The sequence below is a fragment of the Piliocolobus tephrosceles genome, chromosome 5 (assembly GCF_002776525.5).
Source record: "Piliocolobus tephrosceles isolate RC106 chromosome 5, ASM277652v3, whole genome shotgun sequence".
In the NCBI taxonomy this organism is placed as follows: domain Eukaryota; kingdom Metazoa; phylum Chordata; class Mammalia; order Primates; family Cercopithecidae; genus Piliocolobus; species Piliocolobus tephrosceles.
Genome location: NC_045438.1, coordinates 47,158,554 through 47,182,175, shown reverse-complemented (window position 1 = coordinate 47,182,175; position 23,622 = coordinate 47,158,554). Strand labels below are relative to the sequence as shown.

At 37.3% G+C, this 23,622-nt stretch overlaps 1 protein-coding gene across 1 annotated transcript in view; it reads right to left on the bottom strand.

Annotated features, from left to right (window-relative positions):
- ADGB (androglobin) overlaps positions 1 to 23,622 on the bottom strand; it is a 243,507-nt gene that overhangs the window by 80,545 nt on the left and 139,340 nt on the right. Inside the window, exons 18-25 of the mRNA XM_026447399.1 lie at positions 22,005 to 22,146; positions 20,130 to 20,244; positions 17,508 to 17,675; positions 13,036 to 13,171; positions 12,287 to 12,424; positions 9,753 to 9,846; positions 5,853 to 5,987; positions 5,175 to 5,328 (exon numbers count right to left, since the gene is read on the bottom strand). Of these exons, the coding sequence (XP_026303184.1) occupies positions 5,175 to 5,328; positions 5,853 to 5,987; positions 9,753 to 9,846; positions 12,287 to 12,424; positions 13,036 to 13,171; positions 17,508 to 17,675; positions 20,130 to 20,244; positions 22,005 to 22,146 (1,082 nt within the window). The remainder of the gene's footprint in view (positions 1 to 5,174; positions 5,329 to 5,852; positions 5,988 to 9,752; positions 9,847 to 12,286; positions 12,425 to 13,035; positions 13,172 to 17,507; positions 17,676 to 20,129; positions 20,245 to 22,004; positions 22,147 to 23,622) is intronic.

Here is a 23,622-nt window from a genome sequence, read left to right as displayed (position 1 = left end):
TCAGCCAAAGATGTTCTCTCTTGAGGTGTCTCCTGAGTCCACCATATCAATATGCCTTGCAGGTACCAAAAGACTGACACAGTCACAGGGTAAAAAACAATGGAGCAATGATCCTCTTTACATTTTGTGGATCAGAATTACTTTCAGGGGCAGCATTCAGTTCTGGGAACCACATTTTAGCAGACACAAAGGTTGTCTGGATAAATGTTCAAAGATCACGAATTATGAAGAGAGGAAAACTGCAGCACAAAAGGGACCACTGAAGTTATTTTTCTATTCACACAGCTTGATATTCTCCTCCACAATTTCTCCACTTTTAACTTTTCTTCTTTTTGGAGATGGAGTTTCTCTCGTCACCCAGGCTAAAGAGCAGTGGCATGATCACAGCTCACTGCAACCTCCGTCTTCTGGGTTCAAGTGATTCTCCTGCCTCAGCCTCCCTAGTAGCTAGGACTACAGGCACACGCCACCACACTTGGCTAATTTTTGTATTATTAGTAGAGATGGAGTTTTGCCATGTTTTCCAGGCTGGTCTCGAACTCCTGATCTCAGGTGATCCACCCGCTTTGGTCTACCAAAATGCTGGGATTATGGGCATGAGCCACTGCGTCTAGCCTTAACTTTCTTTCTAAACAGAGCTGGCTAGAGTGAGAAGATAGAAGAGATAAAATATGAGATAGGAAGATGTTTGCTGAAATCTCAATTTACAACTTAAAAATAATAGTTAAATGGAGCTAGAATGTTTTTCTGATCGTTGACTCAAAATGTATCACTTAGAACTATCTGAAAAATTCAAGCTTAATCAAGAAAGGGAGGTCTACAATGAAGTTTCTAAGACAAAAACCAAACCCAACCCAACCCAAAGAAGTATGCTAGATGTAAATAACAGTCAGATTCGTACTTGGCTCAACCAAATATTCTTTAAAGATCTCTTCCAAAATGAAGTATTCAAGACTAGCATTAGTCTATTTATCAAGTAATACAGAATTCATAGATAGAATTTGATGACATCTATAACCTTGATAGAGTCTCCCTTTAAATTAAATCATCTTCTTTCTCTTAATCTTTGTGACTTTTGAATTCTAATCACAAATTAAATAAATTGTTTCTATTCAAAAAGAAGTCTAGCTCAAACTTCAAAAACAAACATTCAAAAAGTAATCCACTGGTGCTTGGACAAATTTGTTCGTGAAGAACTAGCTCTATAGTTTGGTTTAACCCAAGGCATTCTGCAGAAAGGTCAGGTTTAGAGGAGGGGTGTCCAATCTTTTGGCTTCCCTGGGCCACAGTGGAAGAATTGTCTTGGGCCATGCACAAAATACACTAACGCTAACGATAGCTGAGAAGCTTAAAAAAAAAGAATCACAAAAATATCTCATAGTGTTTTAAGAAAGTTTACGAATTTGTGTTGGGATATATTTAAAGTCATCCTGGGCAGCGTGCAGCCTATGGGCCGTTGGTTGGACAAGCTTGGTTTAGCGATATCATTTGTTAGGACATGGGGAAGAATAAATATAGTATAAAAGGAAATTGTGTGGGTCAAATAAAGTTTGTAAATACATGTTTGATGTACAGAAATTGAATTTTATTAGTAAAGTATTCTGTTTTTAAGTGATATGTAAATGCCCTTTCAAGGTAATTAACAAGAATAATAAGTAAAAATAATATATTGATGCATTGACTTTAATCAAGTGAGTTTTTAAATATTATGTTTAGGTGTATAATCCCAAACATAGATAACTGTACACAAAAATATAGGTGTTTATCAGATTTGCTTATAAAAAGTAAATGTTAAACTTGCCAAATTTAATACAAAATAAAAGGAATTTAAGCCCAAGTTACAATTTGGTAATATCTTCAAATTTAATAAAATCTGATTGCAATATAAAAAAAAATCTATCTTATTAAAATTATAGAAAAACATACTAAGGATTTAATGAAACATATACAACTTTTAAATTATAATAAAATTATTTAAAAACTTTCAAAAAAGCAGATTATATATGTATATAATATACACATATACACACACATATGTATCAATGGGGTTAAGTAGTTTCATCAAAAATTTAATTGCCCTTATTTTTAAAATGTTTCCTAAAATCTCTAAGACAGCATGAAAGAGCTATTAGGATTTGTATGGAGTTAATACATTTTTAAATTTATCCTTCCTTTAAATGAAAGCAGTATTCATGAGATAAGTATGTTCTAATTTACACAAAATAATGTATAGAATCATAGGCTGAAATGAATCTCAGAAGTCAAGTACAGACATAACTCAAAAAAGAAAAATGAAGAGGTTCAAATATATAAAGCAGCAGAATGGAAGATCAGAGCTAAAACAGCCCTCTTCATATCCAGCTAGGTATACATTATTATTTGTTGTGATTCTCTCTTAGAGGAAATGACTGAAAAGACAAATATGAGATTTATTTTATTTAGTTTTTTTTGGGGGGGGAGAGTGTGTGATTTTTTTTTTCATTATTATACTTTAAGTTCTAGGGTACATGTGCACAACGTGCAGGTTTGTTACATGTGTATACATGTGCCATGTTGGTGTGCTGCACCCATCAACTCATCATCTACATTAGGAATATCTCCTAATGCTATTCCTCCCCCCTCCCCCCCACCCCATGACAGGCCCTGGTGTGTGATGTTCCCCTTCCTGTGTCCAAGTGTTCTCATTGTTCAATTCCCACCTATGAGTGAGAACATGCAGTGTTTGGTTTTCTGTTCTTGTGACAGTTTGCTGAGAATGATGGTTTCCAGTTGCATCCATGTCCCTACAAAGGACATGAACTCATCCTTTTTCATGGCTGCATAGTATTCCATGGTGTATATGTGTCACATTTTCTTTATCCAGTCTGTCATTGATGGACATCGGGTTGGTTCCAAGTCTTTGCTATTGTGAATAGGGCCGCAATACATATACGTGTGCATGTGCCTTTATAGCAGCATGGTTTATACTCCTTTGGTTATATACCCAGTAATGAGATGGCTGGGTCAAATGGTATTTCTAGTTCTAGATCCTTGAGGAATCGCCACACTGTCTTCCACAATGGTTGAACTAGTTTACAGTCCCACCAACAGTGTCAAAGTGTTCCTATTTCTCCACATCCTCTCCAGCACCTGTTGTTTCCTGACTTTTTAATAATAAGAGCTATTTCTGACAAACTCACAGTCAATACCATACTGAATGGGCAAAAACTGTGAACATTCCCTTTGAAAACTGGCACAAGACAGGGATGCCCTCTCTCACCACTCTTATTCAACATAGAGTTGGAAGTTCTGGCCAGGGCAATCAGGCAGGAGAAATAAAGAGTATTCAATTAGGAAAAGAGGAAGTCAAATTGTCCCTGTTTGCAGATGACATGATTGTATATTTAGAAAACCTCATGGTCTCAGCCCAAACTCTCCTTAAGCTGATAAGAAACTTCAGCAAAGTCTCAGGATACAAAATCAATGTGCAAAAATCACAAGCATTCTTATCACCAATAACAGACAAACAGAGAGCCAAATCATGAGTGAACTCCCATTCACAATAGCTTCAAAGAGAATAAAATACCTAGCAATCCAACTTACAAGGGATGTGAAGGACCTCTTCAAGGAGAACTACAAACCACTGCTCAATGAAATAAAAGAGGACACAAACAAATGGAAGAACATTCCATGCTCATGGATAGGAAGAATCAATATCGTGAAAATGGCCATACTGCCCAAGGTAATTTATAGATTCAGTGCCATACCCATTAAGCTACCAATGACTTTCTTCACAGAATTGGAAAAAACTACTTTAAAGTTCATATGAAACCAAAAAAGAGCCCGCATTGCCAAGACAATCCTAAGCCAAAAGAACAAGGCATCACGCTACCTGACTTCAAACTATACTACAAGGCTATAGTAACCAAAACAACATGGTACTGGTACCAAAACAGAGATATAGACAAATGGAACAGAACAGAGCCCTCAGAAATAATACCACACATCTACAACCATCTGATTTTGACAAAACTTACAAAAACAAGAAATGGGGAAAGTATTCCCTATTTAATAAATGGTGCTGGGAAAACTGACTAGCCATATGTAGAAAGCTGAAACTGGATCCCTTCCTTTCTCCTTATACAAAAATTAATTCAAGATGTATTAGAGACTTAAATGTCAGACCTAAAACCATAAAACCCTAGAAGAAAACCTAGGCAATACCAAACAGGACATAGGCATGGGCAAGGACTTCATGTCTAAAACATCAAAAGCAATGACAACAAAAGCCAAAATTGACAAACAGGATCTAATTAAACTGAAGGGCTTCTGCACAGCAAAAGAAACTACCATCAGAGTGAACACACAACCAACAGAATGGGAGAACATTTTTGCAATCTACTCATCTGGCAAAGGGCTAATATCCAGAACCTACAAAGAACTCAAACAAATTTTCAAGAGAAAAACAACCCCATCAAAAAGTGGGCAAAGGATATGAACAGATACTTCTCAAAAGAAGATATTTATGCAGCCAACAGACACATGAAAAAATGCTCATCATCACTAGCCATCAGAGAAATGAAAATCAAAACCACAATGGGATACCATCTCACACCAGTTAGAATGGCAAATATGAGATTTAAATAAACAGAGGAGCAATGTGGTTTGAGTGAAGGTCAGAGATCAGGGTCTATCATTCAGCCACAGAAAGGTCCCCAAGTACCTCTGGCTGCTGAAGGAATTTATGTAGCCCTCAAAATGAGGTGGTGATGGTTGGTGGCTATGTGACCACAATTTTCTGAAATATACAGGAGTAGAATAAAAACCCAGTGGGAAATAAAGACAATCATCTGATTTGGTTTTGGGATAAGGCTAAAGGTGCTCTTTAGATTCATTTCTATTTTAAGCATTTATATGCTTCTTAAATTTCAATAATTAGAATTTCCAGTGCTTTCTTTTTGCCATGTTTTCTTTGGGGAGAAGAAGAAAGAGGGTTGAGAGGTGAAGAATGCTTTAGCATTTACATTAAAGGTCTCCTCCTGTTAAATATATGGGACTTCTATAGTGAAAGATCAGGGCCTTATTTGCCTGTTAAGTAGATTAAAAACAACTCTGCCCTCCCTTCAGGACTCTCTACAAGCTGGTGACTTTTCTCTGCCATTCTATCATATGTGGAGAATACAGTTTATACCTACCTTATTCTTGGTATAAAGATAAGGCACCACTTTTTGGAACACCTTGGGCACTTGCTCCATTGTGTCGTTATTAACAACGTGTAGGATACAGATTGGAAGTGTAGTATATACTTTGGGAACCAAAATCATATCTTGAGGAACCAAAAATGATTCTCTGTAATTACAAAAGCATGAACTTTCCCTTGACATGAATCTTAAAGGAAGTTTGAAATTTGCATTAATGCTAAGAAATTTTTTTTAAAACTCCAAAGTTCCAAATAACTAAAAGGCACACATATTATTTTCTTTTAAAAGTTACTATTCATATGCTATTTTGTCAAGTAAATGCAAGCTCCATTAAAAAATTCAATTTTATAAGTAATTTGTGACTTTTACCAGATGTGCTATTGCTTAGAAATTGAAGGATCTTTTTCTATTCTAAAAGCATATTAATTTGTTATATTATTTTTATCATGAACCTAAAAGATTCTAATAATTAGTAAACATTCTTCATATTTTGATGAATAGATAAAAATTTATATAATATCTCATTTAAAATGCGAAGTGTGGAAGAATTTTAACTAACTTATGAAAGCAACCCAGAAGCTAATACCTTGACTACTATGATAAATAAATATTGATAAACATAGATACTGCAAGCCATTTAGAGACATATTTGTCATTCTATAATAACCTTACCTGAATACTATAAACCAAGAATTTGGTGGCTGCTCTTGATAAGTCACAGTATAATCTGCAAAAGCAATCTTAGTTTCTTCATCTTGATAGCATGGATAAGATTCCAAAGACTTGCACTTGCTTTTAAACATTAGTCTAGAAATATAAAAATAAATTAAGTATCAATGGCAAAAGCCACTTTAAAGATAAACTCTATTTACAAAAAGAAATAAAAATAGTGTAAGATATTGCAAGTCATTGTTTGCTAGATTGAGATTTGATCAAAGGGATTCTGTGTAGTCCCTGATACATGGTGCCAAAGGATGGGGACCCATTTTAGGTCACTCACAAAAGATATCTGTCAAAGGTGCCCAAGGTTGTCTGAGGTTCTTAAAGGAGAACATGATCCATGATTGAGGGAGTAAAGTTTATAGCTGGGAAACTAGAACCAAAGTTGAAGCTATAAGGATAGAAAAACTAGAAGCAAGCAAACCAGCAACAAAACTGGGTGAGAGTCACTGAAGGGCCTGGAATTAAAGTACAGAATGGAGACTGAAATGGAGTTTAAAGTGAGAAATACGTTTGGAAAAATAGATTTAAAAAATCTAAGGCCATGCACAAGTGGAGAGTGCTGGCTTTCCTCCTGCATGATTTCTGAGGGTATAAGGGAGTAGAGCATATACTGCTAAACTAATTATAGAGCTGAGTTTTCTCCACGTTTTCCCCCTAGAAGACTGTGACATATTCTAGAACATAATGGGAGTGATGATGTGATGGATTTTCCGGGTCTTATCCCTCCCATTCGGCCAGAAACTGGATGTGCCCTTAGTAGCACTGGGAATATAAGGCCCTGTATACAATGTCTCAGGTATTAGCTGGGATGGAAGTCTTATAGCCATGGCAAATGGTTCTCTTTTAGAAGTCTAGACAGAGCCAGAGGTGTTCTTGTCTTTCAGAAGGCAGAGGTTTTCATTGATTGTCAGTGGAAAGCAAAGACATGGTGGTCCTCATGGAAGACAAAAGTCACATACTCCATTTCATCATTGTTTTTTGTTAGGTTTTTTTTGATCATAGGCTTTTGGTAGGAGGAAACTAACAGGATTATACTTGGAAGGGGTTTAAAAGACCTGTAAAATGGTGACAAGGACAAATAAATAATAGGGTAACCATATATCTGGTTTGCCTGGGATAGCTGCGGTTTATACTTACAGTACTGGACTAATTATTAACAGTTCTCCATCTTTTCTTGTTAATGTCCTGGTTTGGATGATCAATGGTATGATAATTCTAACTAGAAGCTATAAAGTGCAGATCTGTCAATGCAGGACACCCCTGTAAATCACACAGGGCTGGCCTAATCTATACAAGGATGTTGGCTCAACCAACATGGGAATTAAGCTGGTCACAGTGGGAATTGACTGGAACGGGACCTGCACCATTCTAAAATGAGGGTGATTTCTGGTCTTCCCAGATGTCACTGCTCCTGTTAAACATTTACCCTTTTAATGAATGTAAGGCTTTCAAAATCCTGATGAACTATATAGAATATTTTGAATGACCTAGGGTGACGTACCTGACTGAGTTGGAAGAGTTAGTCTTAATTAAGAATTAGTTTTAATTTAGTCAGATTTTTATCTGATACAATGCCCTCATAGGGGAGTTTGTTTTTTAGACATCATTTGCAAGAAAATTGGGTGCAAGATATTACCCACGTATTTTCTTATGATAGGCCTCAGAATGCAGAAGTAACTTGTACAAGAGTGTGTGTTCTCCCTCTGTGTGTCCACACAATTGGATTCAGTTGTTAAGATGAAATGGGATTCGGCCAGGCACGGTGGCTCACGCCTGTAATCCCAGCACTTTGGGAGGCTGAGGCAGGTGGATCACGAGGTCAGGAGATCAAGACCATACTAACACGGTGAAACCATGTCTCTTAAAAATACAAAAAATTAGCCGGGCCTGGTGGCAGGAGCCTGTAGTCCCAGCTACTTGGGAGGCTGAGGCAGGAGAATAGTGTGAACCCGGGAGGCGGAGCTTGCAGTGAGCCCAGATTGTGCCACTGCACTCCAACCTGGGCGACAGAGCAAGACTCCGTCTAAAAAAAAAAAAAAAAAGATGAAATGGGATTCAAATGGGATTCAATCTTAAGACTAAATCATAAATTGGTAAACTTAGTCTTCCCAGTTGACTTGGGGAAAGTTCTTCCCCTTCAGAGTTGCGAATGAAAGGCTAGGTTTCAGAACCTCAAACTTCCACATGTAGTAGTAATGACAATACCAATGTTCACAATGGCTACTTTTCTGTAATGATTCAATCTGTGGCATTGTGCTAAGTTCACCTGTCTACCTTAATTTATCTTTACAGATTTATGAGGGAATAGTATTAGACAGTAGATATTATTATCCCTATGCTACATATAAAAATTAAGTTTAGAGAGGATAAGAATCTTATCTTAGATAACAATAATTAATAGAGCTGGCATTAGCTTCAGGTCTTGTGTCAAATTGTGTGCTCTTAACCAAAGAATTAATGCCTGCTAGGATAAGGTAGCTTTGGATGCCACTGGCATTTGAGTTTAAATAACAGACTTTTTGGTTTTATCTGTCCAAGAAATGCATATGTAGAACTCAAAGCATTGAAAGAGCATGGCCTCTGTATCAGATATGAGCTGAGAGTCCGTGAAATGGTCTTGACTGTAGTGGAAAGATCACATGGAGAAGAACAGCAACCTCCTGAAGGTATTATGCTAGTGTTTCAAATACACCTCCCTGTTGTACTATTCCCTAATAGGGGCGCTCACTTTTTAGTACATCATTTTCATGAAAATTTGGTGTAGGATCTGACCTACAGATCTCCTCCTGGTAGCCCCAAAATACAAAAGCAGTTTGGAAAAGAGGGTTTGTGCTCCTTATGTGCATTCAAACAATTAAAACTTTAGGCGAAAGTGGAACCCTTTTAGGAAATGGGTTCTGGAGTAAAGACTAATCAGGTAATCTGCATGGGCTCTGCAGAGTCTCTTGAAAATGTAAATTGATGTCTTTTATCAGTTTAGGAAGGTTCTCACCTGTTATCTTTGTACTTTCTGTCACTCCAATTACTTACACGCTAAGCTGTCTGAGAATGCCCCACAAGTCCCTTATGCTCTTTTCCACTCATTTTCTCTTAGCTCCACTTGGGATACTTTTTATTGATATATTACCCAGTTCACTAAACTCTACTTCTACTATGCCTAATCTGTGGTTAAATTTATTAATGAATTCCTAATTTTGGTTATTAAAATGTTCATTGAGGTACTTTCCATTTGTCTGTGTTTTATTAATTAAATGCTCAAACTTATAGTCTATTTTCTCTTTTTTCATTATTTATTTTCTTGCTCATTTTCATAACAGTCATGTTTAGATGTTTTTTTCTTCTGCCACCTCTGAAATCTAAGTTGCCAGAGGGTATGGTTCCACATATTTTCCATAATGTACAGTGTGTATATATATGGTGGGGGGAGGTGGGTGGGTGTGTAATTTTTTTCTGTTTTGTTTTCTAAGGTTCAATCTACCAAGGCCTTGCCCCTGTTTAGAAAGTGTTGCCCTCCAAGGATTTCATCTGACTATTTGTTAACTGGGATCTCATCCCTTACCAGGTCCTAAACTTTAATTTTTGTCTTCTCAGCACCATAAGTTTTAAGGAAATTTTTTTCTGCTCCTAGAGGTTTTCTGCTTAGAATTTTAGTTCCGTGCAATTAAAATATAAGCAAAAAGTAACAAGTACCATAGATATGTTTCAGATAAAATATTGTGGAAGGTCCAAAGTAATGGTATGGTTCCAGCTGCAATGACCGGGGAGCACTCAACAAATATGGTAGTATTCAAACTGGACTTTGACGAAAGGACAATATACTGCAATAAAAATATCATTTGACTGCTTTACCTTAAGAGAGAAACTGCATACTGTTCTAAATTCATTTCCAATATAGCCCAAACTTTTTGAAGAGTATCTGCAACACTGATATTTTCTTTTGTGTCTAAAAATAATAATAAATAATAACAACATTAAGCTTTAAGATGCCTGAAAGATCATCTTGTTCAAAGTCTTCATCTTCACAAATGAAGTTGAAACTCACAAGTAAGATGGTATTCAAAGTCATCGGCTTCATTAGCAGAAAAAATAGGTTTAAAATATGAGCCACAAACTTCTAGTCAAGAGCTCTGCTCATTGTATTATGCTGTTTCCCTTCATCTTTAAAGCCTTAAAATATTGCTTGACCTAATTTAAGATAGTCATCAAAGGGTTTACACTAAAACTTTTTTTGTGACAGGCCTTATCTCAGAAAAAGTAATCCATCCATTTTTTCTAAAGAACAATGGCTAATAGGATTTTACTAGAGCTCTATCTACTGCATTATCTGCAAATGGTTTAAAAGTAGATAATTTGCCAAGAAAATGTGAATCCATATTAAAAGCCCCAAATTTACTGTATCAGAAACTAACATTCTTTTACTAATTATCCTATCTTAATATCTTCATGGTATTTACCAGCATCTAAAATTGATATCTTCATATATTTACTTGTCTATTATATGCTTACTTTCACTAGAATACAAAATTCATCAGGGTAGAAATCTTATCTGTTTTATTGACTGCTATAAGGCCAAAATATGTAACATTGCTGTGCAGTCAAGAGTTATTCAATAAATATATGTTGAGTGAAAAAAATGCAAACACTATTTAAAAAAACATATTGAGTAGTTGAACACAAACTCTATGAAGTACATTACTGAATTGCCCATATTTTCAGTCTCTAAAAAGGGAAGTAAAATCATTCTATGAAAAATTTTACAACATATATGTACAATAAAAGCATATTGTACCATATGCATGGTTTGAATGTATTTCCCAAACTTTATGTGTTAGAAGCTTAATTCCCAAAGTAACAGTATTGAGAAGTGGAATCTTTAAGAGGTGATTAGCTCATGAGAGCTATGCCCTTATGAATGAATTAATGTAATTATTGAAAGAGTGGGTTAGTTATCTCAGAAGTGGCTTCCTGATAAAAGGATGAGTTCTGACTCTCTCAATTCCTCCTTTATCTCCCTCTTTCTCTCTCTCTTTCTTTCACGAATGTGCTCTCTCACCCTGCCACCTTCCTCATGGGATAAAGACTCTGTCCAGATGCAAAGCCCTTGATTTTGGATTTTCCAGCCTTCAGAACTGTAAGAAATAAATCTCTGTTCTTTATAAGTAACCTGGTCTTTGGTATTCCATTAAATAAACCAAGACATCCTATATTGAGTTTGATGAATGCGTATGTTTTGTAATGGGAGAAAAAAAAAACATTATATTAGATAATTGTCATTATGTAATTTAGGGTTTTTAAACCATTGTGTATCTGATGTTTTTATGTCTTAAACATTATCATTAAATGTTTTAAATAGATCCATTTTTTTTTTTTACAAGAAAATGTTTCAATACATGTAAAGAATTCTATTGGAGGTAAGGCTTCTCCTATCAAAATGTCAGCAAAAACCACAGAATGAAAAGAACTGAATATATGTGTTTTGTTTTTGTTTTTGTTTTTTTGAGACAAGATCTCACCCTGTCACCCAGGCTAGAATGCGGTGGTGTGATCTCAGCTCAAGCTCAATGTAACCACCACCTCCTGGGCTCGAGTAATCCTCCCACCTCCGCCTCCCAAGTAGCTGGGATTACAGGCACATGCCACCATGCCTAGCTAATTTTTATATTTTTTGTAGAGTCATGGTTTCCCGGTGTTGCCCAGGCTGGTCTTGAACTCCAGAGCTCAAGAAATCTGCCCACTTCAGTCTCTGAGAATGCTTGAATATGAGTTTTGCATCTGCCATGTTTTATTTTAAGCTGATAAAATAGAACGTCTGGCAAAACTATTTGATTTCGTATACATAGATGTATCTGATTTAATAAATTTAAGAACACAGTTAAAATGAATTTTATGCCTTCTAGATGTATGTTACTATGGACATACATGGTGGCTTCTTTATTATGCATTAGTTTATTCATTCACTTAATTATTCATTCATTTGAAAAATCATCTGGAAATGTGAAAATATCATGACTTAACTGAGGCTGACTGAGGTAGGACAGTGCTAGGTAGTTGGGATATATACAGAAAAAGATCAGTTCCCTGTTTTAAAATAATTTGCAATAGATTGAGAAAACAAAGCTGATCATTCTTTCATTTTTTCACTCGTTCTTTCAGCAAGTATTTATTGTGTGCTTATGATGCACCAGGCACTGTTCCAATCCTGGGAACAAGACACTCAGTGTATTGGACATACTTCCTGATTTCAAATAATTTCATTATTTACAGGACTGAAATTAATTAGTTGAGCCATAAAGTGGGGTGACTCTAAAATACTTTTATTAACACACGTAAATACTTGTTCTTATATAAACAAGTTCATTTTATAAATGTTTGGACATACATACCTGGTATTCTGGCTTTCATAAGTAATCTAACATAAGTTCCTCTCCACATGGCTTGAATTTTAATTGCTGCTGCTACTTCCTCAGGAGAATACTCTTTATCACTTGTGGGCATAGAATATTTAACGTCCAGCCATTCCACTGGAAAGGGAAAAATAAACTTTGGACTGGAAATTATATTTAATCCCTTCCCTAAGTTTCAATGCCTTTAGCTGTTAAAGCCCTCCAACGTATAAAATTCTACATTCCAAGGGTTAGCATCATATTTAATATTGCGGGATCTAGGTGGTTCTTGTTGGAATGTAAGTATTCTGCAGGAGGGAAAACACACAAAATACGGACATCTTAGTGAACTACTATTGATTTCTGTGTGAATATAGCCAGAGATTTCTCTCAAAAATAAAAGACATGTCAAAATGATGGGAAGAAAGGAAAGTAGGGTTACTTGGGTCAGAGGATCTTGCCAGAATTCTTCAAATCAAACCATATAGATTAGTGACTTCCATATTTTTAAGGTTAGGAGTAAATAAAACAGGGAAGTTCTAGGCTCCCCTGGAAGTATATGTGGTGGGGATTAGGAGTAGGGGATCCCCAGCAGGTCCTTGGAGCCCCTTGAGCTTTTAGAGCATTGCTTGAACTCCATGACAGTCCACGCAGATCTATTCCACTTACTCCACAAACACATTTCTCAAATTATTTACCTTACTTAAAACTAGGAATTCCTTGATTAAATATATACAGTTAATGGGTACCTAAAGAAACCTCTTCTAAGGAGGAATTGAGTAACTCCAAGTCCAAAACCATGGCCCGGAATGCAAATTTGAAGTTTGGAGGAGGTTTTGTTATTTGAACTGTTTTCATTAAACGCCATAAAGAAAGATGAAAAACCTGAAACAGAAAAAGTACATTAATTTTTTTATAGCAAGAAAATAACCATTTCTCAGATATACACACAACTGAACAGAAGATTCTTTGAAGTCCCACTCACCCAGTAAGATACTAAAATTATCATTTGATTATTTCTAATTTAATAAAATGTAATCACTACAACAATGTTTATAATATAGGCTCAATTAAAATACAGCATTAAACTGGTAGAGGAGGTAAAGAATAAGGTAAAAAAATAACATTATCCTTGTGCTTAAGCAAGTTAAATAGCTTATTTTATTGATTCTAAGGTGCCATCCATTGTAAGACACATTATTATTTCATATGCTACTTAAAATGAAAATATATTTCTTAGAGTTTTTTAAATCATTTAGTAGTGGTACTAATCTCATATTGAAAATCTCTTTTAGACTTAGGCAAAGCCTTTTCATCATATGTCACATAGTTGTGTAATTATCAAAGTATAAAATGGAGTTTTTTTTTTTTGTTTCTTTTTGTTTTTTTTTTAACCAAAATAGCTTCCTTCTGCATAAGTGATTCATTCACCAAGACCCTTTACATATTAAATCAGGGCCAGCTACATTGGGCCCATGCAGAGTCATCTTGGTAGCATGAAATGGTGAACCAACCCCATGGGCTCTCTTTCATCCAGGCTCAGTCATCTAACCTATCAGCAGTAGAAACTGACCCTGGTCTTTGATATGGTATCGTCCTCTGAGAAGTCTGGCCAGTTACTTGGTGGCAAGTTGCTTTCAGTGGACTAGACGTCCACTAGGTGGGTCACCTATTCCTTACAAGAATTGACTCCTGCCTCAGCTATGAGTTTGCTTTCTGTGTCCTTGGTACCTCGGCCAGCATCATTTTCCAAGAGGTTATAGAAAATCTGGTTTGTAAACATGGGATTCAGCTAACATACCCGTGGACCAAGAGTTGCATTATAGAGTAAGGATTTAACCACTGGGAATAGTCTGGAACATGTTGGTCCTAACATATACCATACATAGAATTGATAAAATTCCTGGTAGATTGAAATGACACATAGAAGGCTCAGTTAAAAAGCCAGCCTGGAGATGACACTTGAAGTACGTACATATGAAATCAAAGACCAATATCTGGTACTGTATCTGCATAGTTAAAACACACAGGCCTGAGATTCAATAGTTGCAAGTAAGATTGGCCTCCCTCCCCATCATCTGACATGACACATCTGCAGAATCCGTGCCCGATTCCCCCACAATAACGGGTTTGCTAGATTACAGAACACATTTCTTGAAGGAAGGAAACAAAGGATAATCCCACCAGGGAATACGGTATTATTTACGACAAACCTAAACTATGACATATGTGAGGTTGCTTTGGGCCTCTCATCTTGGTGGATAAGCAGAAAAAAAGGAGTTAATATAACAGGATAGGAGGAGAATTCACATTGCTTATCATGAGTACTAGGGTTTCTGCTACATTAAGGGAGCAGGGAGAATTTAGTCTGAAACTTGCTGGGACATTTATTGATGCTTCCATAGTGAATGAGTAATTGCAGCAACCATGGCCTGGCTAACAGTAAGGCAGCCAAGATCCTGCACCCATCACGATGGAGAATCTGGATCACCCACCTGGTGAGCCACTAGAAGAACTGGCTGCAAAATAAGGCAATCTAGAATGGGTGGCAGAGGAGAGAAGTGTTGAATACTGATTGTGGCCACAGGGCCAGTGGTAGCTATAGAGACTACAGCCTTTTTTGTCATATGGTGATTTAATTATTTATTTGTTTAATTTTAGACCTTGTGACCAGCTACCAACTTGAAGAATGGATGACAGAGTTTACTTAAGGGTGGGGGCACTATCAGACTTGTTCTACAGGTGAATTATGGTAAATATTTCTTGTTTATTACTCTCATGCTGTAGGTGAGAAGTTCTCAACTGGAGTTGATCTGCCCCTCAAGCAGCATTGCCAAATTAAATACATTACATTATAAGGGCACGTACAAATCAAAAAATAAGAGACTTAATCACTCCCTATAAAAAGAAGGAAAGAGGTTGTATTCAGGACACTTGTAATGATAAGTTCTCTCTCTCTCTCCCTGTCTCTCTCTCTCTCTTCCTCTCTCTCTCTTGCTCTTTCTTTCTCTCAGAAATGTATGTAAATCTTATTTATTTATTTATTTATATTTGAGATGGAATTTCACTTCTGTTGCCCAGGCTGGAGTGCAATGGCTTGATCTCGGCTTTTTGCAACCTCTGCCTCCCAGGTTCAAGCGATTCTCCTGCTTCAGCCTTCCAAGTAGCTGCGATTACAGGCGCCCACCACCACACGCGGCTAATTTTTCTATTTTTAGTAGAGATGGAATTTCACCACGCTGGCCAGTAAATCTTTCTAAAAAGCTAAGTAAGCCTCTTGCCCATTTAACAGCCCAGGAATGTTTTTCTCCAGGACGTGAGAACCATTTCTTTGAAATGTTAATCATCATGGAAGATAGCACCAGTATTTCCCAGTTTCTTTGGGAGAGTAGGAGACTAGCATTGGTAGGTACCTTGCTGATATGAAGGTGTTAACAAGTGTTTTTCTTTTGATAAAGCTAATTACCTAACACAGATGGTCACCCCTATACCAAGTGAATTTGGGATGAACTATGTTGTGTGGCAAGAGGTACTATGGAGTCCTTTTCCTTGAGGACTACATATTGTTTATCTTGACAGTTTGTGTGAAATGGGCTGTATCTGCTTGGGGTAAGATTTTTGTTTGTTTGTTTTTTGTCTTTGCAATCTCTTAGCAGATTGACTATGATGTGCATCATCTTCTGGCTTAAACTGCATTCAACGATAAATTGTTTTCCTTCTCTTCTGCCTTGTGAACAGGTCATCTAGGTTGGGAGATTTTATTTCTAATTATATTTCCTCAAGAACCCCAAACACCCAGTCAACTTTGAATAATGGATAAAATAAATTTTATATAAGTAATTTTATAAGTATACTGGGACAGTAGTATACTTCTGTCCTCAATATTGCACATGTGGTTTGTTTACACACAAAATACAGTTTAACTGGGTGTCCTGTATTTGTATTTACTAAATCTGACAATGCTACCCCTCCCTGCAGGGGCATCTGGCAATGTCTGAAGCCTTTTTCAGTTGTCACAACTGGAATCTACTGGTGTTTAAAGGGTGGGGACCAGAAATGCTATTAAACATCCTACAGGGCATTACAAATGAGCTGCGGAAATATAAAGAATCATAAGAATCTACTATGTAAAATGATATGCCAACAAGTTGGTTAACCCAGAAGAAAAGGACAAATTCCTAGACACATATAGGCAATATTAAATTAGTAATAACAAGTATCCCATGTTGACCAGGCACAATGCTCATGCCGCTAACCCCAGAACTTTGGGAGGCTAAGCCAGGAGGATTGCTTGAAGTCAGGAGTTGAAGACCCGCACAGGCAATATAGTGAGACCCCATCTCTTAAATTTTTGTTTGTTTTTAATAGCCAGGTGTGGTGGTGCATGCCGGCAGTCCTAGCCACTTGGGAGGGTAAGACAGGAGGATAGCTTGAGCCCAGGAGTTCAAGGCTGTAATGAGCTATGATCATGCTTCTGCAAGCCAGCCTGGTTGACAGAGCAAGACCTCATCTCTCGAAAAAAGAGAAAGTCTCCCATCAAATGAAAGTGCATGACCTGATGGCTTTACTGTTGAATTTTACAAAACACTTAAAGAAGAACTAATACAAATCCTTCTAAATCTCTTCCAAAAAAAAATTGAAGGAGAGAGAATAATTATTTGACCCAAAATGTTAATAGTGTGAGGGTTAAAAAGCCAGACATAAGCCCACCTGGTTTTAGTGCAACTGCAGTGGACAGGTCCACATGTGCCTTGTGAAGGGGTTACCAGAAAGTCTCTTTGCTTCATCCCCTCAAGGCTGCCCATGAAGCCAGAATGTTACTCGGCCTGGCAGAGGCACACGTTGTAAGTGTGAGGAAGTCAAAGCCCTCGAGGGCAACCACCTAACATTGGGGAAAAGAGTTGGTGGAGAAAAACCACATCTTGCCATCCTTGAGTGGGAACTTTTAAAGGGATGTCCCACATAATTCCTCAGGACACCCTGCACGGCTGATTCCCAGTAACCACAGCAGCAATTGTCATGTCCTTTAACCAATTTCTTTCTCTTTCTCATTTCATTATTTTTACTCCCTCATTTCTGCTTTCTGAAATCACCTCCCAAATATATTATTTTCATCCAAAATATTTTCTCTGGCTCTGATTTGGGAGGTCACCTAATGGAAGACATACCATTTCAAAAAGAAAGTTTCCTCTTCTGAACATCATATTCCAAAGAAGCTTACCCTGAAGTGCTGTGCAGTTAGTTCTTTATCATGGAAGGGGACAGGGTAGTGAGCTGTTTGCAGATCCTTCAAAGCTGCAGAGAGTTTACCCTTATCTTTGAAATTAGCAATCACATTTCCAATAGCTTTCATAATCAACAGAGACTGTTCTGTAAATCGGCAGCTCTCCTGTGAAGACAAAGCATGGCAGCCACCCTCACTCATCCTTAAGTGTTATTTAGTTTATACAGATTAATGTCTGTTAAAATGTGAAACCTCTGCTATATGGCTGATTCAATAATTCTTTATAGAGGATTTGACATCAAGGCAGTTTACTAAATTCTGCAATCTCAGAGATAAAAAAGAAGGAATGCAATTCTTACCTGAGTGGGAACCCTGTAGGAGGAATATTCACCTCATATTGGGGATCACGGAAAATTTCCCCACCATGTTAATAACCAGATGTAGTTCTGAGGAGATTTAGGATTAGCCTGAGAAAAAACTGTGTGGAGTTTGAGGACTGACAAACAGAGATTTCAGGGAGAAAGCCAGAAAGATAAAAAAGACGAGAGGGTGATCTAGCATGGGCTGGCGGCTCTCTCCTGCTATGAACGCTAAAAAAAAAAAAAAAAAAAAAAAAAAAAAAATCATAAAGGAAGAAGGAGACAGGAATTTCAGGAAGTAACCAATTTTTAAAACTCGGAGAAAACTATGAGGTGTTTGGAGCTGTTGTTGTTGGTGTATGGTGGGTGGTCCTGGAGTTGCCTGGCAGCAGCATGAAAAAAGTAAAATTGGAAAACAAACAAACAAACAAACAAAAAATAAAATATTTTTTTCCCTTGGAGGGCACCATGGTGCAAACATGATTCTCGATTCTGTCCTGAAATTTTGGGGAATGGCCCAGCAAGTGTGCCTGGAGCACAGATGCCTTGCTAGGGTGAGAAACTGATGGAAGCAGATGCAACTGACTCATTATTGGAACACACTGACTTAGAATCCTGACAAAACCTACAGAAAGCTTCATCTCAGTGGTGTCTCTCCCTAAGGTGAAACCATGACCAGAAAAGTTCTCTGGTCAAATATTAGATAGGGATCAATTATGGTTCTACGTAGCTTTAGTCTCTCTGCCCTTGGGTCAGTCTATTCTCTTTCGCTTCTTGGACTTGAGCTCCAACAATCTTTTCAACATCAGGAAGTGATATCTCCAGGGAAATGTGAGCTCACAGACCAAAATAAATAAACACCTGGGGAGATAAATTATCTAAAGGGAGACAACAAACTGACAATGTGTACCATATAAAGCAGAATTATTTTTTGAAAAACACAATTTGAAATAAGCAAGATAAACCTAGTTAGGGAAATAAGTGACATCTGTGTCTAAAGTGAACTTGCTGATTGGTGTGATCTTGCTGTGGCTGTTGAGCAAGAGAGAAAGAGAACTGGTGAGAGGTGGTACAGCAAACAGAGGAGGCAGCCCTGGGAACTCTTGCACAGCCACTGCTCAGACAAGGAAGAATGCATGAGTGTGACATGTGTAGGAGCCATCTGTTTGCCACAAAATTTGCTGGCTGGCTTAGAGAATCCCATCAATACAAGGTCGTGCTATTTGGAATTGTTTTTTGTTTGCTTATTTCTTTTTTCTTTTTTTCTTTTTTTTTTGGTGGGAAAGGGTTAGAGCTGAGGAAGCATCAGGAATTATACAGTGGGAAGGTCGTCTGCAAATATTCTCCCAAATGCACGTGCACAAAGGACATCTAAAACCAAGAGAAGATTTCAGGGGGCATACTGGTCCCATTGACCTCATCTCTTCTTTCGGACCCCATCAGAACAGAGAAGCCAGAGAAACCAAGGAGAAAAGACCAAGAAGAGTGAGAGGAGACAAAGGTGAAGAGACTGAAGCTTCTGAGCTACTCCTTCCCTGCTAAATCCCGGAGACACATGCTCCAAATTCCTTAGGTAAGGGAAGAAATGAAAGGAGAGAAAGAGACCAAAATTTTAAACTGTATTAAAACCGACTGCACTGATCTTTTATACCCCAAAGAACCAATGATACCACGGGATATAACTAAGATATTAACAGAAATGAAAAGAGATTCAACAGAGTAGAGGTGAGAGCAGTTGTTGGAGAAAAGTATACAAATTTCTCTTGTATACCTACAGGCTTCAGACTTCATTATAGACTTCATGGTTGCATGTGGGCATTTCTTGCAGAGTGTACTTAACAGTTTTAAAAGGTAAAAAATGAGTAAGTTGAATATAAAATAAAAATGTGTTTAGTTCAAAATCTTTGAAAATAAAGCACATAAAAATTGCAGTTGTGGCTGCGCGTAGTGGCTCGCGCCTGTGATCCCAGCACTTCGGGAGGGTAAGGCGGGCAGATCATGAGGTCAGGAGTTTGAGACTAGCCTGGCCAACATAGTGAAACCCCGTCTCTACTAAAAATACAAAAAAAAAAAAAAATTGCGGGGTGTGGTGGCATGCACCTGTAACCCTAGCTATTTGGGAGGCTGAGGCAAGGAGAATTGCTTGAATCTGGAAGGCAGAGGTTGCAGTGAGCCGAGATCATGCCACTGCACTCCAGCCCTGGCAATAGCGCGAGACTCCACTTCTAAATAAATAAATAGCTGTTGCAAAAATACTCACTGGTTCGAAGTTGGGCAGTACGACGTGTTCATCCCCAATGACAAATGACACCATGCTGCAGATGTGTATGGCGTGTCCTACTGGGGAGTATGCGTTGAAGAGTAGCATGTGTCTCCTTAAAGAGAAGGGGTGCTGGATGAGAACCGAGTGCTTCCTGGGTGGTAGCATTTGACCTGTGAGTTGCTTGTTCACATTTTGGAACTCAAACAAAGTCAAAGGTTAGTGAAGAGTTCAATTTTTAGCACAGATGAGATAAGGATCTTTGAATTTGCACTCTATAAGAACCCTACAGGATTACGAAATCTATACCTTACTTATTATGTAGGACAAAAATAGTTAGACTAAATGCCAAACTTCTCTCTAGTACATGCTGGAGTGACCTCCCACACACTGTAGTCATGCTGTGAAGACTAGTCTTGATTTCTCCCTAACAACAAGAACTCAGGCAGGTATAGAGCTGTGTAGGCTTCATAGTCTTTTTCTCACGAATGCATCATTTCATGTATGTTAATTGCGTCTCCTCTCCCAGGTTGTTGTATCGTGAGAGCAGAGATATTCAAGTTCCTCCAGTTATTGAGCATTTAGAGCAGCAGTCCCCAATCTTTTTGGCACCAAGGACCGGTTTCACAGAAGACAATATTTCCATGGACTTGGTTTGGGGATGGTTTCAGAATGAAACTGTTCTACGTCAGATCATCAGGTATTGGATTCTTATAAGGAGCGTCCAGCCTGGATTCCTTGCATGTGCAGTTCACAATAGTATTCCCGCTCCTATGAGACTCTAATGCTGCTGATCTGACAGGAGGCGGAGCACAGGCATGGCTCACCTCCTGCTATGTTGCCCAGTTCCTAATAGGCCTCGGACTGGCACCATTCCATGGCCCTGGCATTGGGGACTGCAGATTTAGAGCATGTTCAAAACATACATGCTGATGGTTTAGGTTCTGTGGGGGAAAAAGCATATATAAGAAGATTCTTTATTAAATTCCTTGTCCTCGGTTGTCTCAATGAATGAGCACTCGGACAGAGTAATTTGATTTGCTGGAGTATAAAGGGGAGATGTGAGAAATGTTAAAGTTTCAAAATGTATTATTTTCTAGAAGTACTAGATGCCTGACACAATTATTTTAGCATTTGTTGCTGAGGCTTTGCTTTTTGCATAAGAGCCATAGTTTTTCGTTGATCACATAAAATAAGCATGATGGATCTTGGGAAAAAGTAAAAGCTAGTGAAAATGTTTATTTCAAAGCCTAGTGAAAATATTTATTTCATCTGAAATTTGAGGTAATATTTTGAATTTTATTCATCAAAATAAAAAACATTTCCATTGTATGTATTTTCTTTAAAATTGAAACTAATGTGTTTAACCAGCTTTATCTGAATTAAAAATATTATTTAACAAAAATCAGCTACAGGAAAATCTAGATTGGCAGCGGAAAATGCATATTTCTCAATCTGCATTTAAATAAAATCAAGGTTTTTGCTAAGTATTATAATATTGGTGAGAAAACTTGTAAGAAATATTTATGAGAAAATTCATAATATTTAAAATATTATCAGTGTTATGTGTATAATACTTACAAATTAATTTTAGAAAATGCTGGGTTAAACAAGCTTACACAGTATTGTTGACTAAATATATTCCCAGAATCTCTGACAATTATGAATCTCCCAAAGGGGTATTCATTGTGCAGTATTTCTCAATGTAGTTTTTTGGAATTATTTTTCTCACGAATAATAATGATGGACCTATGCCTTGAGAAATTACTTTAAGAAACAATATCTTAGACTCTCTATTGTTTACTTCTTTAGTAACCAACAATTTGCAAGGCTTCAAACCATTTTTATTATGGGAAAAATGAAGTCACTTCATACCCAACAGGCAGACGAACCACTGTAGCCTTGGTAGCATATGTGTGAATCTTCAGAACAAGATTGCCTGGTTTCAAAGATTTCCAAGAAAATGTCTCAGCTGTGAGAAGCCCAGGCTCTATGGGAGGACTGTCTTTCGTTAAGGCTTTAAGATAAGTAAAAAGGTATCAAAATTTGATTGTGAAAGTGCAGTTGGCATTCACTAGTACTGTTTTTTTTTTAATTAGGTAACAACATAAATAATAACAATCAAGCATTAGAAATATTATTGAATGTTCACAAAACATTAGAAATTACTCCAGGTAAATTACTAGAAAGAAACACTTAGGTCTTCCTCCCTGCTCAATGTTCTTCCTTATAACAATCCTCTCAAGTGAAGAAACCAGGAATAGGAAAATCAGAAGTAGGAGGACATTTTTCATTGTAGTATACCATCGCTTTTATTATCTCTATGGTGGTAACTACAGTATCCCTCTAGATTCAATTTTAAAGGAAGAAAACATATTACATCTTGAAAAATAAGAGATTTCTCTAAAACAGTATAAAAAATAGCTCCAAAAATCTCACTGTTTATCAAAAAAAATTATTTTTTAAAGATGGATTCTCACTCTGTCACCCAAGCTGAAGTGCAGTGGTGCAATCTCGGTTCACTGCAACCTCCACCTCCTGGGTTCAAGCAATTCTCCTGCCTCAGTCTGTGGAGTACCTGGGATTACAGGCACCTGCCATCACCCCTGGCTAATTTGTGTATTTTTAGTAAAGACGGGGTTTCGTCATGTTGGCCAGGCTAGTCTCGAACTCCTGACCTCAGATGACCTGCCCACCTTGGCCTCCCAAAGTGCTACGATTACAGGAGTGAGCCACCATGCCCAGCCTGTTTATCAAAATTTTTACCTTTGATTCAGTCTTTGACATTATGTAGAAAGCAAGCAATTAACAAAGTTTGAATTTAATATCAAGTTTTTCTTTAAAAATGGATAAATAATATGGGCTAATTGGTCATCAATGACTGAGGGCAAAATACTTTCTCCCCTATTTCCATAAAACACTGGAATTGAGGATAAAGGTCACAACATTACCTGAAATGCCTTCATGTCTATAGAATTTAAATGTTCTGGGATGTGGTGTGGCTTCAGAGCTTTTGGTTTGGTAGATGCACTAAACTTAGATCACTAAATTTTGGAAAATTTATTATACAACAAGTATTTTCTAGCCACCTACTCTACATTAGACACCATTCAAAACGTTGACAATACTACAGTTTAAAAAAAAAATCCCCGCCCTACATGTTGACAAACATTCAGTATTAAGCATTTGGGAAATACTTATTGTACACTTACAGTGCCATGTACTGTTAATTTGAGCTAAAGAAAAAAATTAGCAAAACAGGCCAAAGAATAAAAGAATGAAGTTTTGTGAGTGTGTTCCTGTGTGTGCATGTTTATGCAAGGGTTGGCTTTGCAGAAGAGCAGAGATTTTCTATCCATTAGAACAGAAGGAAGGTGGCCTAGATTTTGAGAGTGTTCATTGCGGGAAAGGGAGATAGAAATTCTGAAAGCAGAAATCATTTCTGATTTCTTCTGTCTCTTCAGTGAGATTAGCAGCAAGGTCATCAGCTGAA